General features: G+C 31.1%; 2 protein-coding genes across 4 annotated transcripts; one reads left to right on the top strand and one right to left on the bottom strand.

The window, feature by feature from the left end:
• The first annotated feature begins 3,840 nt into the window (after positions 1-3,840).
• On the top strand, positions 3,841-5,426 carry LOC132053385 (xylan O-acetyltransferase 1-like). The gene is made up of 4 exons (XM_059445391.1): positions 3,841-4,433; positions 4,541-4,715; positions 4,941-5,125; positions 5,290-5,426. The coding sequence occupies exons 1-4, from the start codon at positions 4,015-4,017 to the stop codon at positions 5,363-5,365; spliced, it is 855 nt and encodes a 284-aa protein (XP_059301374.1). The 5' UTR covers positions 3,841-4,014; the 3' UTR covers positions 5,366-5,426.
• A 69-nt stretch (positions 5,427-5,495) lies between these two features.
• On the bottom strand, positions 5,496-9,436 carry LOC132053386 (uncharacterized). 3 transcript variants are annotated; one of them, XR_009414111.1, is made up of 3 exons: positions 9,288-9,436; positions 8,440-8,509; positions 5,496-6,175 (listed from the first exon to the last, which is right to left on the bottom strand). XR_009414111.1 is itself a non-coding variant. In XM_059445392.1 (3 exons), the coding sequence occupies exons 1-3, from the start codon at positions 9,404-9,406 to the stop codon at positions 5,580-5,582; spliced, it is 327 nt and encodes a 108-aa protein (XP_059301375.1). In that variant the 5' UTR covers positions 9,407-9,436; the 3' UTR covers positions 5,496-5,579. The 3 variants fall into 3 exon arrangements, 1 of the variants encoding a protein (XP_059301375.1); XR_009414112.1 differs by having other exon boundaries at positions 8,440-8,535; positions 9,295-9,436; XM_059445392.1 differs by having other exon boundaries at positions 5,496-5,717.
• Between the last annotated feature and the right edge of the window lie 10,036 nt (positions 9,437-19,472).

The raw sequence follows: 19,472 nt of genomic DNA, 5'->3' as shown, positions 1-19,472 counted from the left end.
TGGTTGCAAACGTTGATTAACGCCATAAGCCTTGATTTATTTGGGAGAATAATTAGGGTTGGTAAGAATAAACAACAAGAACTCAAAGCTTTAAACTTTGTTTAATAAATTCACTTAGGAATAAGAAGAATTTACTTGGCATGTGTAATCGTTCTTCATAGTTACTTTCTTATATTTGGGAAAATCAAAGAAAGAAATAATCTTTAGCTATTGGGAAATAGTAGAGATTCATATAGGGATTAAATGCATTCATATAATGATCCATTAGAAGTATATCAAGATCAATGCCCATGATCATACACTCTATCTAACGGGGACACAACCTTAGTTTCTTTCACCATAAATTCACAACCAAAACAATATTTAGCAGTTAGTTACTAAACACCCAATTTCTACCAAAATCATCGGATTAAGACATTAAACCTAAACATAGCAAGCTACGAATTTAGTAACCTTTTCACACCCTATTCCTGTGGGATTAAATTTAACCTTGTTGGGTTACTATATTTGACAACGTCCGCGTTATACCATTAATAGGTGTAATTTGAGCGTATCAGTAAACTAAAACTAGTAATATTAAATGGCAATTCACTCCTTTCATTTCAAAAGTTTGGTCCATATTTGAAAAATGGCAGCATACCTAAACTCGATTCATTGCGAATCAAAGTACTACTTATACTATCAACCGTATAACTGGAATTATCACCAAACAAGTTAACTAGGTTTATAGGACACGTAACTATTTTGTATGCTAAACCACATAAAGTCTACAAAAACTAAAGGTACGATATCCACATATTTATATGATCTGAATGCCTTGTGGTTAGTAGGGGTTTCCTGTGAATCTTACCACTATACTAATATTCAAAAGATACGAAGCTCTCGATTTGCAATCGAAATTCAAATAAAATAAGATTTTGGAACGCATCTAACACAATGGAAAGTCACAAAACTATTTTTTAACTTTGATCCACTAAAACAGTAAAGTCACAAAACTATTTTTTATCGCATTAAAGTAACTAAACTCTTAATAGAAACATAACTAAATTATCGCACTGTAAAGTTATAAAACTATTTTTCAGTCACATTGAATTATTTTGAAAGATGAAGAGGATGATGAAGGAAATTAAAAGGATAAAGAAGAATTAGTCCACTGTCTGCTCAACTAATAAGGAAAGTGGATATTGACAACACAAATCACGAAGGAAAATGGTCCGGAGCTAAAATGGGTTATTTTTTTACAAAAAGCCCAAAATGGGCTGCTCTTTTTTTTTATACCACAATGGGTATTTCGTTGGTTATCCAACGAAATACCCAGCATTTACTGTTCATGGCAGTTTTTTTTTCAACCAAAAATATATATATATATATATATTTTTTTTTTTTTTTTTTTTGCATTTCGTGATGCTATTCACGAAATAACATTAAATTTTTTTTTTTTTTAATTTGATAACAGCATTAACAAAAACGAAATTAAAAAAATAAATATTTTTGTCCTATTTCGTTGGACTACCAACGAAATAGGACAAATTTTTTTTTTTTTTTTTAATTTCGTTTTTGTTAATGCTGTTATCAAATAAATAAAAAAAATTTAATGATATTTCGTTAACCATTTCACGAAATGCAATAAAATTAAGAAAAATTATTATATTTTCCTATTTCATTTTTGTATAAACGAAACAATTTTTTTTTTTAATTTCGTTTTTTGTGTAAGCAAAATAATTTTTTTTTTATTTCGTTTATACAAAAATGAAATAGGAAAATATAATAATTTTTTAAATTTGGTTGCATTTCGTGAAATGTACTTAAAAATAGCATTAAATTTTTTTTTTTATTTGGCTCATAACAAAAACGAAATTAAAAAAATAAATATTTTTGTCCTATTTCGTTGGACTACCAACGAAATAGGATAAAAAATATATAAATATTTTTTATCCTATTTCGTTGGTAGTCCAACGAAATAGGACAAAAATATTTAATTTTTTTAATTTCGTTTTTTGTATAAACGAAATATTTTTTTTAATTTCGTTTATATAAAAACGAAATAGGAAAATATAATTTTATATAGAACCTGATATTTTTTTTAAATGTACTATAATGTAGGCTCAATACATCAAGGATACGTAAACGTTCGGATCGTCGTTTTAGGGGTTGAAAAGGTAGCCGAAGTAAATTTTTGTTTAAGGTTTAAGTGTTTTATTTTTTAAGGTTTTGATTTAGGCGTGTTATTTTTTAATCAAGACATAACTTTATTTTGAATATAAATATAATTCTAAAAAATATAGGGAGAAAAACTAGTTGTAAAGTCGTCAAACTTTAGATGGTCATAACTTTGCGCTCGGATGTCCGTTTTACGCGTTTTTTTTTTTTTTGAACTTGCGTATTTTTTCGAGATCTATGCGGACAAATGCCGCAAGGCGGTTTGGCCGAGCCGATTTTTAAAAAAACACCTTTTATCCCATTCAATTTCAATTTTCCCCCAAATTGGCACCGAAATTTTCGTTTTATTTACTTATATAAGATGATGATACGCAATAGATTTCAATGTAAAAATCCAGGTAATGTAGTTGTGAATGTCAATTTCACTTCGCGGTTTCAATTTTTGAAAATAAAAATTTGACTAATTTTCTCGACATATAAAGTTGACTAAAATAACCTTACAAACAAACAAAACTTACTTCGGGCACCTTTTCAACCCCTAAAATGACTATCCGAACGTCTACGTATCCTTGATGTATTGGGCCTACATTATTGTACGTAGAAAAAAATATCAGGTTCTATATAAAATATTGACGTTTCGGAGTCTTGACACACGACTAATCGTTGGTCAAAGTATGGAAAAAACACTAAGTTTTTTCAAAAAAAAAAAAATTCTTTAGCGCAGTATTTTACTGCGCTAAAGGTAGTTTTGTAATTCTTTTTTTTGTTGGGGTATTTTGGTTCATTTGATTTTTTATTGAGTCATTTTTGTTCCGGACCCTTTTTTGTATGAGCCAAATACTATTTCATTAGTAGTATCACGAAATACAAAAAAAAAAAAAAAAAATTATATTTTCCTATTTCATTTTTGTATAAACGAAATTAAAAAAAAATTATTTCGTTTATACAAAATACGAAATAAAAAAATAAAAAAAATTGTCCTATTTCGTTGGACTACCAACGAAATAGGACAATTTTTTTTTTTTTTTATTTCGTTTTTTTATGAACCAAATTAAAAAAAAAAATTAATGCTATTTCGTGAATATTTTCACGAAATGCAAAAAAAAAAAAAAAAAAAAATATTTTTGGTTGAAAAAAAAACTGCCATGAACAAGAATGCTGGGTATTTCGTTGGATAACCAACGAAATACCCATTGTGGTATAAAAAAAAAAGAGCAGCCCATTTTGGGCTCTTTGCTGTAAAAATAACCCATTTTGGCTCCGGACTCAAGGAAAATGACACCCTTTCACAATAAATCCAACATATAATTGGCAATGTTTTCTTGAAATATTGTGGTCTCTGTTGGTAAATTTCACTGTTTCTTAATTTTCCTCTGCACCTGCAAGTTCCAATATGCATCTTTGGTTTTAATCTATTTATAGTCACTGATCTTTTTCATGGGATTGAATCCAAAGTACCAAAAATGAAAAAAAAAATTAAAAAAATCAGCTCACATAATTACATAGGGAAATGAGAAATGTTTGATGTGACAAATAATTTGGTATTTTAATTTCCTTTTCATACATAAATAAAAGTTGCACTGATAGCCTGTACCATAACATTATAGCAAGTGCACTTGAATTCTACTAGCAAAGAGGAAAAAATGGTCCAAAACTTTTTTAAGGTCATTTTCAGGACAAGTAGTTGTAGAAGAAAGCAGAAGGTTAGTTGACTAGCCTCACAAAGTGCAGTTAGATTATAAGTAACTTCACAAATTATCACCTTGAATATTAATTAGATTTACCTGCAAACCACTTGTTCTATCTTTTCTCATCAATATTAATTACTACTCACACAAGAAACCAATAATCAACATGGAAACCAAACCAAAAGTCACTCAGAAATGGATGCTATGCACATTTGTTAGCTTCATTAGCTGCTTCATTTTCTTGCTATGCCAGCACGACAATGAGGCGGGGCATTTCAGGGCTATACGAAATGCCATGCTCAACGTGGCATCGTCTTTAGATGATAGCTTTTCCCCTTCTGAAAATTTAGAAATCTCGAAACCAGCAAGAAGCAGAGAAGATGAAGGAGATATAATACAGAAAAACAGCAAGAACAAGTGCAACATATTTGAGGGAAGATGGGTTTACAATCCAATGAAGAGCCGATATTATGAAGCACCACAATGTCCATTCCTTAGTGAACAAGTGAGCTGCCAGAAGAATGGAAGGCCTGATTTTGATTATGAAAATTGGTCATGGGAAGGTCATGATTGTGTGATCCCAAGGTAGGAAAGCTGTTCACTCATTTTCTTGTTTCACTCTTTTCTTTATTTTGGATCAGTATACAGAAAGTTAAACTCTTTTTATTTTTATTTTTTATGAGCAAGTGCAGCTTCAATGGTAGAGATATGTTGAAGAGGCTAAGAGGCAAGAGGATCATCATAGTTGGAGATTCCCTAAACAGGAACCAATGGGAATCTCTCGCGTGTCTTCTTTATTCTACAATTCCTCCTTCAAGAGCCCATCTTGATTATAGCAGTGGCTCCTATAAAGTCTTCAAAGCCAAGGTAAATCAACTTAGGCACTTATTTTTTCCAATGCCAGTACCCTCACAGGCACCGCGCCCTGGTGCAATGGTGCATGGTCACATGCACACGTCTGCTGCACCTTGAAGACCACGAATTTTATTTTTCCTCACTTTCAGAGATGTCCCACGTTATAATTCATGTGACTTTAAGTCGCTCTTTGTTTCAATGTTCATACTCATATGAAGTTATTTTCTGCTTTTCTAGGACTATAACGTTACTGTAGAGTTCTACTGGGACCCATTTCTTGTCCAGTTCGACTCAAATAATGCTGGTGCACCTAAAATTTTGAGACTGGAGACAATCGATTTATTGTCTAGACATTGGCAAGGAGCTGACATTATGGTGTTCAATACAGGTCATTGGTGGGTGCATCTTGGAAAGTTCAAGACGTAAGTTCACTAATGAATTCTCTTGAAAGTTTATAAGTTTAATATTTCTATGCTGACAAAGAATTTCACACTATCAAATAAATATAGACAACTGTCCGTAAAAGGTGAGTTTTCAGACAGGTTACCTGCTGCAACATGTTAAAATAAATAGACTTGGCATGCAGGTGGGATTTATTCGAGTACAAGGGACAATTAATTGATGAGCTGAAGTTAGAATTAGCATTTGAGGTGGCAATGTGAACCTGGGCAAATTGGATAGATCAAAATGTTAACTTGACAAAAACAACAGTTTTCTTCAGAAGCGTTTCCCCAGAACACAAAACTCAAAATGGATGTTACAATAAAACACAACCGATCACAGATACATCACGTGTATCACATTTTTCTGAGTCCCTGACAGAAATTGTTGATAAAACATTGTCAAAAATGAGAGTCCCTGTAAGATACTTAAACATTACCAAGCTCTCAGAGCACCGTTTAGATGCACATCCATCAGTATACAACAAAATGAAAGGACAAGAACTGATGAACAGAAAATTAAAGCCACCAGAGAGTTATGCTGATTGCAGCCATTGGTGCCTGCCTGGACTGCCTGATACGTGGAATAGGTTACTATATGCTTCTCTGGTTTTGGATCACCCCATTGATTCCCCGAGTCTATCACATTTGGTTTCTTGAAAATCAGAGATTTACTATCAGCAGGGTGTGTATTCAGTTTAACATTGTTCGATTTCGGTTTTCGATTTGTACAATCCAATCCGAACCAAAATAAGTTTGGTTTGGTTTGGTATTTCTCTTTTCAATTCGGTTTTTTTCCCGATTTGGATTGGTTTGGTTTTTCTCTAATACAAATAGGCCAATAAACCTTATGCTAAAATTCGATTCCGAACCAAAAAACAAAATTTTTAATTTCTCAATCCAAATTAAAATTCGGTTTGGTTCGATTTGGTTTCTTGATTTAATCCGAATGATGCACACCCCTAGCAGGCTATATTAGTTGTTGTATTAGTGCGGGTATATATATTAGCAAGCGATTCATGTTGAACAGCCCTGCAGAGAAAACATTACATGACAGTGCACATTTATAACAACAACCTAGGGTAATCCCACGACAGTGCACATTTACCTAGTAAAAGTAAAAACAAAAAACAGGTTTAAAATAGGGGTGTTCATGGTTCGGTTTGGGTCGGTTATTGATTAAAATCATAACCAAACCAAATAAAATAATAACCACCAGTTTGGTTATCGTCGGTTTGGTTCAGTTTGGTTGGATTTTTCGGTTTATGACTAGCAGCTATGAGACTTATCAGTAAAACATTAAAAAGTTGAAAAATACATGTCTTTTTTTTTTGTTCAAACGATATCTTTTATTTATAGTTTAAGGTGGAACATACATCATAGAAACATTTTCACTATTAGTGATAGTGTCATACTCAAGTTACCCAAAGTTGTTAAACTATTACATATAAAGCTAAAAACTAACTATGTAGTGGCTGCACCATTTATGTCATCTTAATATATATACCTGGAAATAAAGTAGAGCATAGGAGCTTTTAGTTGTTGTTACAAACATACATATTTATTAAACATAAAGACTACCTAAAATTAAAATGAAAATATATGAAATAAAAAAACTTTGTGTAATGATCCCAAACTTTGGGGCAGTACTTGCATTTTTGCCCTCAATTCTCCCATTTTATTAAAAAAACTTTCTGTAATGATCCCAAACTTCAGATGTTTTTCTATCATTATCCCCAAGGCTAGGGTCTCGACTACAAGGAGTTGTTCTTTTTTGCTTTTTAGGAGGATTATCCACGGAAGAAGTATTAGGACATTACCATGTGCTTGAGTTGCAGCAAATGCTGATGTTACTGAAGTATCTTCTATAGGAACCTCCAAATCTACAACCTCTGTCCTTTTCATATGAAAAATATTAGAAGTTTAGGATCCCATTCAGACAAGAAAAAAAGAAAGGTATAAATTCGAAAAAAAAAAAAAAAACAACCTAAAATCAAATGGCTGACAAAGAAAGGCTAAAAATTTAAGTTAAAGACACTAGACTCTGACGTAAGCTTCTGTTAGTACGTTTACACTTAACACTTAAAAGAGTTAAAAGACTTAAAGACATGGCTTGGACATATTCTTAAAAACACGGGCCTTAAACAATCATGTGAAATAAGTAGACCAGAAATCAAATTAATGATTAAAAGGTATAAAATATTTATAATTATTTATGAAAAACTAATATATATAAATAATTATAAAATTTATGTATATGATTTATCGGTTTGGTTCGGTTATTTTTTAATATAACCATAACCCAACCAAATATTATCGGTTTTTAAAATTTAAAACCAAATCAAACCAAACCAAACCAAATGTCCGTTTTTTTATTCGGTTTGGTTTTGGTTTTAACCAAAACCCTGAACAGCCCTAGTTTAAATTTCTTAATAAGAATTTATCATTTGGATCTGAATGTCAGAAATATCTATATATTAATAGTGAGTCAAAAAAGTAAAACAAACAATCAACTAAAGTATTTATGGAAAAAGAAGAGGCTTCATTCTCTAATTAACCAGCAAAATATATTTAAAAGTAAATGTAAAAGGCATAATGTTCAAAGAAAAGAAATGAATAGTCAGTTCAAATAATGAAAACAAATGTTCAAAGAATTCCTTTTCTGTTAATAGGAGTATGTATAGATTTCACTCTTTTGATGTACCTTGAATGGGAACTTGATATGAATCTCATTCAAATTTTTTTGAGAGCTAAAATAAAATCATACTTGGGATTAATTGGAGCCTGTTCCAATTAAGTAGGTCCAGGGAGTTATATACTCTTCTGTTTGTGTACAGTTGGTTTGAATTAATGAAAATGCAACCGCTCTTGAAGTGTTTGAGTTAAATAAATAAATAAATAAATAAAAAATGTTCAAAGTATCAGTTGAAGGCAAACCAAATTTAAGTTTTCCTTGAGATTGGAGAAGGACATTTTTGCTATTTTAATAGTTCAATTTATTTCTGAGTTATTAATCTCGCAATTGTTATCCTATATTGAATGTTGTATAAAATAAAAATGTATCACACCAAATGGTAGGGACAAGATGGTCCTAAAAGTCGCGTTCTTTTAAAATAGTTGAAGCGTCGCCAAATGGCGGTAAATTTCGAAAAACCAATTTCCTTTAAATCCAAAAATATCAATTTCCCAATTCTATTTCCTGCCGTCTAGAACAAAAGAGAACTAAAAACCCAGAAACAAAATCTTATTAGTAACCAGTAATCCAGTGCAAATTAAAGTCATTGTTTGAATCTTACTATGGCTGTTGCTTCAGGTACTGAGAAGAAGAAAGGGAAAATGATGAGCAATCTGAAAAGGGTGTTTCTTCTTCACCTGCAAAGCGAAACAATAATCTGAAAACTCGCATATATTAGTTATGCGAGTTTAATTATGTAAGATTTAATTATTAATGTACCAGTTATTCTATCTTCTACTCTTAACAAAATAATATGTAAATTGACTCATAATTTATACATATTTTATTGATATTAGATTTGTAAAATGATAATTAAACAACGTACTTAATTATTTTAAATTTTATAAAAAAACAATTAAAAAACTGCCAAATATAATATTAATTATATTAATTTTAATATATGAATAATTACTTTCCTACCCAGCAACCAAACACCTAAATACTTGTACTTTGTGTTAGGGCGCTCGGTAATTCATGAACCTCAGCCGATCAAACCATCGAACATGACATTCACCACTTCGGCGAGAGCGTGAAAACACAAACAATTTGATTTAAATTATCTTTGACCTATCCACCATTCACACTAGAGTGTGTCATACACTTCCTACAATTGTGAGTGGAATTACCTCTCACCGAATTCGAGAGCGTCTAAGAGTAGATTGGACTAGATTATATCCCTTCATTCAATGCCAAATTAATCACTTGTTCAGCTAAGAAAAGCTTTTTGGATCTAAAAAAAGAATTAAGTTAAAAACTTAACATCGGTGGACTTGACTTCTATTAAATCAGATACAACAACTAATTAAATTGGCATATTTTTTCAAGTGTATTTACAAGAGATAATTTATTCAAGCACCCAGACATAAATGAGCACATCATCAAATAAAGGAGAGAAATGACGAGAAAAACTTACAACCTTGGCGATTCATTGAATCAATTATGAAGAATCCAAGAAGTGGATCCATATTGAAACAGGTTCCTTTATCATCATCGTCGTCGTCGTCGTCATTGTTGTGAACTCCCTTCATCTCAACCGCAGTATGTTTAGTTGCGTTAAGAATGAGAGAGATTTGTAAAGCATCATTATATATATATGCGGGGTCAGCGTATAGGGTTTTCTAAAAGTTGTTACAAATTTTTTTTGGTCCAAAAGTTATTACATATTTTTTCTTTGGTCCAAAAGTTTATACAAACTTTTTAAAAAATTTATTTGCTCCCAACTTTTATACAAATATCAAAATTAGTTTTTTTTTTTGTGGAATCGTTTGTCTGGATGAAAAAATTTGAAAGAAAGAAGAAATGAGTTTGTTATTTTTTCTTGGTCCAAAAAGAAATGAGAGCAAAAGTTCCGACTTTTCTCACTTGCGATCATGCTTTTGGACAAGAAAATTCTTTGAAAAATAAAATACTTTTTTTGACTAAAAATTCCAAACTTATTTTCAAATTGTATATTCTCTCTTTCAAGTACCAAAGTTATCTTTCTTTTTTTATGTGTGTGGAACCTGACTAAAAGTACGGACTTTCTTCTTTGATTACTATTTATCTGGAAGAAACTGAAGGAATGAGTTTGTTTTTCTTTTATCCGAAAATAACAAGAAATAAGAATAGCCTCGCTCTCTAGCCAAGTGATCCTATTGATCAAGTAACTAAGAGGAAACGCTAGAGCTGGATGTATTTTGGAATGTGGAGTTATAATCATGTGTACATTTAAATTGTAGCATGGCTTCATTATTGAGCACCAAACTTTAGAAGAATGAATTATTACAAACTTTTCAAAATTACATAAATATTATTTCAAAAATATATTTTTGAGTTTAAAATAAAAATCAGAGGAGGCAATTCAAGTCCATAGAAATAATGAATTTAGATGTTACTATTTAGCAAATTCAGTTGTACTTCATAGAAGTCCTTGGATGCTTTTATTGAATCATCCACATATTATAGAATTTACTCTATTATTTTCCACTTTAGTCAAATGAATATAGGGAAAAGGTCCAAATATACCCTTTTACTTTGTTTTAATAGCTAACTTTACCCTACGTTAGTGATTGTAGATTGTAGATAAATATACCCCTGCCGTCTTCAAACTTCACACCCATACCCCTATTTGGATGGAAACCCCAAAATCGATTTAAAAGACCTGATTTTCAATTGAAATTACCAAGAGATTTTAACAGTAGCTACTACTCTTAAGCTCTTAACAGTTACTCACAAGAGATTTACACAAAGAACAACAACTACAAATTTTTTCGAACATCTATATTTTATTATTCGAAGAACACAGATAGATATGATGTTCTTGTATATATGGAGAAGCAAATGACTCCAATTTTATTAATTAGTAACATATAATTTGCTTGTTCTATGATCAAGTGTGTGAAAGAGAATTTGCTGCCAGTTTAACATAGCTTAGCAACGCATAGCATTAGCTTAAATAACCTACAAACCATATGTTTGTACGTGCCAATTAGCTTATTCACCTTCATCAACATTGTTAAACTGATACTATAAGTTGTGCCAAACAGTCAAAACTAGGAAGCATTTTGCTAGTTTTTTATCATTATGATTGATCAACTGACTTGTTTGTCCGTCGATTTTCACAGCATAACAAAGAGAAGGAAAATGGGTTGGGGGTGTTTCTATTTGGGGTTTAATTAATTTAGTGTCGGGACGGGTCAACGAAGGAATTGGGTAATTTCAATTGAAATCGGGTCTTTTAAATCAATTTGGGGTTTTCCATCCAAATAGGGATAGTCAAGCTACCAACAATCTCTATTTACAGTAGTGTTATTTCATTTTTAGCGTTACAAATAAATTTAGTTTGAATGAAAATTCTACTTGATTGTTGAAAATCTTCTTGTTTCCTTGGTAATATTCTTATACACGTGTATGGCAAAGAGAAGCAACTCAAAAGTGGCACTTCCCCCGTCTCATTTTATGTAACACGCTTTCCTTTTTATTTTGTCAAAAAAGAAATAACCTTTCTATTTTTGGAAACTATTCGATCTTAGCATTTTACCCTCAATGACGTGACTTATTGGAACTCACTTGATAAAAAAGTTCAGTCTTGTACGAGGAAGAAAATGAAAAGAGGAATTCTCACCACCACTCCTTTAAAAGGATAATTTTGGCACTTTACATATATTTGGTTTACATTTCAAGAGTCTCCTTCAATTGCTTAAACTGTGTGTTCAGTCAAATCTATATGTAATATAAAGGGGAAATTTCAATAATGTACAATCCAAAGATAAGAAATTACATCCACGTAGCCATCTTTTTAATTTACATCCGCATAGCCACTTTTTCACAAAAAAGATACAACATTATACAGAAATATACAACTTTATAGACAATGTATCAACCTTGTATAAAAGTGTATAATAATGTATAAGAGGTGTTTATACACATTTTTACACTAGTATACAAAACTATACAAACTTATACAAAAGGTGTTTATACATAAGAGGGGTTTATGCATAATGTATAAGAGATGTTTATACACACTTTTACTCCGTATAAAAGTGTATAATAGCATATAAAAAGTGTTTATACACAATTTTACATTGTTATAAGAATTTTATGGCTATTATTATTATTTTTATTTTTTTACAGAAAAAAGAGAATAAGGAATTGAGTAAGGTGCTGAACATATATAGGTCAACTGAGAAGTAGAGTTTAAAGTAAGGAAGGAATATAAAGAGATAGAAAAAGGGAACTAAGAATACCTGAGAAGCGGTGGAGGAGGGAATCCCTAAACCCTGCCACCGTCTCCGCCCTTGCGAGACTACCGGCGTAATAATGAAAGGGCTAACTCGGGTAAAAAAATAAACATGGGCTAAAACGGGTAATTATTTTGTCCCAGTTGGCATAGAGTGTAAAAACCCCTAATATAAAGCTTGGTATAGACAAGGTGATATGATACCTCTCTATGGCCTAGAATACTATTTATCTTTTTTCTCTTTTTTTTTTTTTGAATTTTTTCTCATTTTAAAATTCATGTATTATATACTCCCTCTAGTTCAATTTATATGAACATATTACTCTTTAGGGAGTCTTCGAGGTGGTTCTTTTACCACGTTTTTCTTACATTTTTTCTAAATTATTTGAATTATAAATTATCATGACTTATAGTACTTTTTATGTCGTTTCTAAATATATAAATTTTATTTTTACAAACTTGAAAAATCTATGTCAAAATTTAAGGTCAAAGTTATAAAGTTTGACCATCATACTCCGAAAAGATTTACATAAATTGAAACGGAGGAAGTATTAGATAGCAAAAAACTCACTCTCTTAATTCTATTAATTATACATCTTAATTCTCTGTACACCTTTTCATCTTCCTCTCAACCATTGAAAATGTTTTAGAAATTTCCCACGTTTGAAACTATTCATTTTCTAGCAAAAATCAATGCTTATTTTTCATTGTGAAAGCAAGAGGGACACAGAGCCGGCCTTAGGGTCAAGCAACTAAAGCTTGAGCTTTGGGCCCCCAAATTTGGAGGGGCCCATCTTTTTTGCCAACAATAGGTTAATTAATTAATGTTTTTTTTTTTTTTGAAAAATAATGATTACTTTAAGTAGAAAAGCATAATTTTTGAAATGAATATCAAAAATAGGTTTTCACTTTTACTTGTTCACTTTCGCTTATTTAGATAAAAATAATTTATTTTTCCTGTTATACCTTTATCATTAGTTACTCATTTTAAATCATTTTTCAAATCCATTAAGACTTTATACCAATTGATATGAGCAACTTGGTTAAACATGCATTTCATTTATTATTATTTTGTGCAAAATTCATAGTGGATAAGTAAAAGTGAACGGATGGAACACATTTTTATACTATGCTCTTTCTAGACTTGTCCAGAATGTCAATCTCTTATATAACATTTATACACTCATATATTCTCATTCTTGCTTTTATGAATTCCAATCTAATATATATTATTGTTCTCTGAAAAATCATAGATTATGACTACTTTTGACAAAATATATTGTACTCTTTTATGTTTTTTTCTTTTGTTTCAAAAGTGGAGTTATTGAGCAGCCAAAAGATATTTTGGAATCAAATCATTTTTTTTTTAATCAGATTCTCTTAGTCTAAATTTTCAAATGTTATTTTTATTTAATATTTGTTGTTTTCGTTAGTTTTACTTCATAGTATAGATTATCTTCTTAGTTATCTTCTTAATTATTTATTAGAATTTAAATATGTCAACTTGAAAATATGAATCCGACTATATAATTTAAGGCCTCTCATCGAAAGTTGACTTTAGGACTCAAATACTGTTGAGCCACCCTTGGAGGGACAATTACCATTTATTAGCCTATAATTATCATTTATTATTACATATTACTATGGTAGCTTTCTAATTTCACCTTGCACTTTATTTAGCATGTATAAAAAATGGCCGTCCAGGTAATTGCTTGGTCAGCCAGGTAACATCTCCTTCTATAGGCTCTCTCTCTCTTTCAATATATTTCTCTTAATTTGTTTGTCTCATCCTTTTTACTATATTTAATTAGTTGAAATGTGGGTGTCATGTTTTTGTTTGACTCTTTTTCTTATAGGTCCTTTTGATTTTTGATTTCTCGTGATTTTCTTGAGCTTTTAGTGACAATGTAATGTACAGAACCAAGAGAATCATTTGAAGTCTTCAATATTGTGGCAAAGGACCAATATTTCACAGGTATAGATTTCAAGTAATTTTTTTTTCAGTAATTCTTTTGTGATGTATTATTTTTAAAGTATTTGTTGAGAATTTTACTTAATTGTAGTCAAATTTTCATGAATTTGATTGAAACAATATTTAATATGTTTGTAGGAATATCATTTGGATTACATGCGAGCGGATTGTATTTGCAAGAATGAATAGGGTGTAACGTGAGGAGATAGTTTGTGGGAGGAAGATCTGGTATTGTACATGATGAAGAACAACTATATAACAAAAGCTAAGAAAAAATACTTATATATACTTTTATAGTTATACTAGTCTCTATAAGCGTGCAGTTGCACGTTATTCCCCGTCGACATTAATTATCGCAAAGTTAGGTAATTATGTAATCACTATTTTATGAGGTACAAGAATATTACTATAGTATAAGACTGTATCCACTTAATATTTGTTTGAAAATAATGTTCTTGGTATATATTTTTTCTTTTTTTCCCCACATGAAAACATGGTACGACTAAGATAATTCAATATTCATATATTCATTTATTGTTATTCACAAATATAAAAGGGCTTAAAAGAGTTACTATACAAAATTAAATTATAAGAATATCTTTCAGATTTAAGAATATTTTGTTATTTATTTTAAATAAATTTAAGTTGATCATAAAAATAAGATATAATATGTTAAAAAAGAGTCAAGTCCTCCCATCGCCATAAGTTTTTCTAACTTTATGATAGTTTTCATGATAAAATGTTTATACGAAGAAACAATTTCAACTATTTTCTTTCAACGTAAAGTGTTATATCTACCTACATGCAAGAGATAATCAATCGATTTTACGATAGCTATTCTTGTTTTTTCTCATCCTCCTATTTAATTAAGCAAATAAAAAAATCATTTGTTATCCATAAATATTAATGATGTCAAATATTATATCAAATAAGAATGTAATCTAATTTATTAATGTTCTATCGTTTCATAAAATCTTTAAGATTATAATTTTATCCAACATTTAGCCTACTCACTGTCTTGAAATAAATGAAAATATGGTCAAATGATTACTTTTGACACCTAATTTTTGACCTCAGATAATTTGATTTAATTATCCAGAGTCCTTGAAATATTAAACAGAGAGAAATATGTTTTTAGAAAGTCAAAATAATTTTCTAAAAAATCTATTGATGCTATATTTTGCCAATTTTGTCTGATAAGATAATTTCTACAATATTATAAATTAATTTAAGTATTTTTCACAATTAATATATTTTTGTTAAATTAACCAAGAAGAGAGTGATAATTTTCCATGATTATTCACTTAATTGTCTAAATTGTAAAATAGCAATTTGCAAAGTATTTTACTCTGTTTAATTCAAGGAAAATTGATTAATTAAGTAAATTGACCATTTTTACCCCTCATTTCTTATTTAATCAAATTTGGCTTTTTATCATAATTAATTAAGTTGTGCTTGCGATTGATTTTTGAAAATTGCCATTAAGCGGCTGTAATTAAAATAATTAATTATCAACCAATTAGGACAACTACCCAAGTTTAATTAAAGTCTTCTGATAAAAAAAACATAGTTATTTTTTATTATTATTATTATTATTATCTCTTTTAAAATCTGACCAATTAACTTTAAATGGGGTCTTATTTTTTTTTTTTCTTAAATATTCATTTAGTGGACATCGTTTTAAAATTGGGATATTTGTTACATCTTGCATACTCACCCGCCCATATATACATGATATATACATAAGTATACATGTATAATCATATATATATATATATATATATAGGCGGGCCTTTATTTTTTTTATATTAGCCGAGCCCAGCCCAACGAAGGGCTAGACCCGGCCCACGATGCCCAAGTATTTATGGGCATGTCCTCAGCCAAACAGACCCCTTAAGGGGTCATTTGTTTTCTTCAAAGGGTTTCACCTGAAATCCTAGCGCCGCCACCCAGTCCCCTTCTCTCCTGCGTCATCCTCACCATATTTGGCAAAGTAGCAGGTGTACAACACCTTTTTCAGGCCTTGCAAGGCCGGATCGAGCAAGCATTTAATGCTTCGTCTCCAAATTCACCAAACACGACTTTAGAAAGGTATAATCCTTCCTTTTTCTTCACTTTTCTGCATTTTTCAACGTATAGAACTGAAATGCTTTGATTGGTTTTGTTTGTTTGCGATTTGAATTTGGGGATTTCTATTGGCTCATGAGGAACCAAGGAGATGAACCCGTTCTGGGTCAAATCTGACCCTCCATGCATTTACATTCTTGAATCTCGACCTTTGATTGTGATTTAGAAGGCAATCCCTTGAAGATTTGCAAAGTCCCACATCGAGTTTGAGGTTGGGGTTTTTCAGATCTGGGGCTCTATATAAGACGTTTTATTTCGCATTATTGAGAAGACTTGAAGATTTTAAAAAAGGCATTTGAAAAAAAATATCACTTGCATATTAAGATCGAAATAACTAGGATTTTGGCAATTTGCTTAGAAACCTTTAATTTTTCGGTCTAGTTAAAATTTTAGATACTTGTTCTTTGTGTGTGGCTGAGGGTGGAAGGAAACTTTCTTAGAGGTTCATTCTTGGCTAGGTTGTGCATCAAAGAGGTGATTTTCTTTTCCCTTAGTCAATTTTTTAGTCTATTTCAGTCATTTATGTAGTATAATTTCTTGGGTAGTTTGATGTTTGTGGTTATTTGTGATGTTCTTAGTCTTGTAATACTAGTTTTGTTTTAGCTTAATCTTGTTTTTACTTAGTTCTATGGTTGTTTTGCACCCATATATTAATTGTATAGGCCTTAAGAACTCATTAGTATGTCATTTGATTAAGTTATGAATCAGTAACCAGTTAACTTATGAAGACATGAGTTTTAACAATCAGTGTCTTGAGTCATCTTGTTAAGCTGTGATCTTTTTACCTGATAATGGTTTGAAGTGTAATCTATGTGTTCAAAACTGATTAGTCATGAGTCTGTTAAGTCGAAAAACTCTTAATTTAATTGTGACTGTTTAATTCTGGTCAGTCAAGTTTAGGATCTATTTAATCATGTCCTATTTGCATTGTCTCCTGTTAATATACTGATGTAAGCTCACTAGATGTATGTGTTGGGATGTTGATCATACTAGTTAGTTGATATGCCCCTGTGATTAAGAAGTGATAATTTGGTTTATAGCTTGCTTGTCTTCTTAGGGGAATAGGTTTGTTTTGAATAAGAATCACCCATGAAATCTATAGTATTTAACTAAGTTTAAGTCACCTGCTTTTGAATAAAGTAATATGCCGTGATTAACTTGTTGGTGTCTTAGTTTGTAAATTTTGTTGGCTTTTAATATAACTGTAGTATTTGACAATGTTTTGAAGTGTTGGATCTTAGTCATTGGTTAACTTATGGGCCTGAGAAGGCATACTAATCTGAGTCTTAGTGAATCTGAGGAGTGTCATCAGTCCTCTCTTCTTTAGCTAGTTCATGCACATCATCTTCTATTATGGTTAAGTGGCATAAGGGATGTTTGTGACTTTAAGATGCATTTGATTGCAAAAATTCACTTAAAAGGAAGAGTTTGATACTATCACATGATGTTTGATTAAAAGTGAAGGTTGTTACTTAACTAAGTAATTAGGGAAAGGTAATAGGTAAGTTTAGGTATCTGATAGATTTAAAGTTGTTGGTCACAACATGCTTGTAAAGCTTTTTATCTTTACTTGGTTTCTAATAAGTTTCAGTTAATGTTTTGGAATCCTCTTATCATGCTTAAAAATCAATTTTGTTTGATGTTTGATTCAACTTGGCTCATGAATAGCCACTATTTTCCCTGTTTGAGTCCAGCTTTGTGCTTTTACTTGATCCACTCAAAAATTTAAAGCTAAATGAATATGCAATCCTCCCTTCCTTTTTCTGGTTGAATTCTGTTTTCAAAAAGGTTTTCAAAGATAACCATGCTCAATACCAAGTCTATTTTACTCTTTCTTTTATTTTGGGCATTATTTGAGAGTGAAACACTTAGGCTCAACCTACTTGGTCAGTTTTGTTTGGATCTTGTGCCTGGTTGCATTTTTCTTGTTAAAAGAGTTAAACACTTTTTGGCTGAAATGATGGTCTGTTTGGATCTTGAATTTACTTTAGGATTCCTAGTGGTTCTCCTGTGTTAGGGATCTTTGTTTTGGTAGAAAAGGCTCAATTTGTAATTGGTCTATGAGACTTTAAAACTGGAACATTTTGAGTTGTTGGAGAACTGTCAAACCTCTTTTTGGTTGATTTTAAAATAGTCTAACTTAAGTAGTTGATAACTTGATAGGTGGCCTGTTTAGTCATTTTGTTTTGGCTTGTTTAGTCACTTTGTTTTGGCTTAAATGGTTTCACCTATTCACTAAGGTGAAGAACAAGTACTTGTCCTTCAGGAAATACTGGTTTTAAGCTGTGTTTGCTAGTTCACTACAAAAGATAACTAAAATAGAATTCTAGGCAGTTCACTTGAGTATATTAAGGTCTGTTAAGTGAGTATAGCAGCCCTATTACTTTCTCATATTAACAGGTGATAGTTGATTTAAAACTTGGTTTCTTTGGGAGATGAACTAGTTCTGGAAACTGCTACTTACTTGATGACTTATGTGCATGTGACACCTAATGGCTGTTAATTGTTTCTCTTCGGAGGCTAGTCACTCATTACTTAAGTTCATATCTTGTGTTACTTGCTTAGAGAATATCTCCTTGAATTGGTTAAATGTTGATGCTATTAGATATATTGGTTCTGTAACTGTGGCTTATCTCTTGCTTTTGTCATGACTGTATGATAGAAGTACTTAAACCTTTCATCAATCCATCTTGAACTTAATAGGATGTTAATGTCTGATAAGATAACCAAGTCTGTTAAAATGCACACCTAGACATGTTGATTAGGAGGTTGTTTGTTGACACCATTCATGTACATTTCATCTCCCATAATACTGTGAACCTAACACATAAGTGGAGAAGCAAAACAAAACTTGGGGATGAAGCTCAAACCTTCCCTGGGGTCTATTATGCCTGAGGTTCCTGGAAATCCCTTGGATCTTGTGTGGCATCAGGAACAAGAGGGTAAGAGCTTTTTCTTTTGGGCTGTTCTGATCTGTCCATGGGTGTGTAAATCCATGGTATGTTGGCTGGTGGTGGTGTATATTTGTTTGATTAACATTATTCATTTTTTGCTTAGGGAAGTAGCCTTATGTGTCTGTTTATTTACCCTTTATTTCTTGTAACACCCGTACCTTTAACTTAAGCTTTGACCATGATTCTAGACTTAGAAAACCAGATAGAGAATGTGGGAATTGGAAATTTCTCTTCAGTTGTCATATGGAGATTACGCCCCAGAATATGGACCGTATTTCAGTTTATGGCCCGTATTTCAAATCATAATTTGGCATCTAAATCAA

Source organism: Lycium ferocissimum, chromosome 4 (assembly GCF_029784015.1).
Source record: "Lycium ferocissimum isolate CSIRO_LF1 chromosome 4, AGI_CSIRO_Lferr_CH_V1, whole genome shotgun sequence".
Taxonomy (NCBI): Eukaryota; Viridiplantae; Streptophyta; class Magnoliopsida; order Solanales; family Solanaceae; genus Lycium; species Lycium ferocissimum.
This window is presented reverse-complemented; position numbering and strand designations above follow the sequence as displayed.

Excerpts from the sequence above, each read along its gene's own strand:
- LOC132053386 (XM_059445392.1), bottom strand. The coding sequence starts at position 9,406 with ATGAAGGGAGTTCACAACAATGACGACGACGACGACGATGATGATAAA. Across the intron at positions 8,510-9,287 it reads ATGAATCGCCAAGGTTGTAA|AAGAAACACCCTTTTCAGAT; the intron begins GTTTTTCTCGTC and ends TTGCAGGTGAAG. Across the intron at positions 5,718-8,439 it reads TACCTGAAGCAACAGCCATA|GCAGTCCAGGCAGGCACCAA; the intron begins GTAAGATTCAAA and ends TCCACGTATCAG.
- LOC132053385 (XM_059445391.1), top strand. The coding sequence starts at position 4,015 with ATGGAAACCAAACCAAAAGTCACTCAGAAATGGATGCTATGCACATTT. Across the intron at positions 4,434-4,540 it reads CATGATTGTGTGATCCCAAG|CTTCAATGGTAGAGATATGT; the intron begins GTAGGAAAGCTG and ends GAGCAAGTGCAG. Across the intron at positions 4,716-4,940 it reads ATAAAGTCTTCAAAGCCAAG|GACTATAACGTTACTGTAGA; the intron begins GTAAATCAACTT and ends CTGCTTTTCTAG.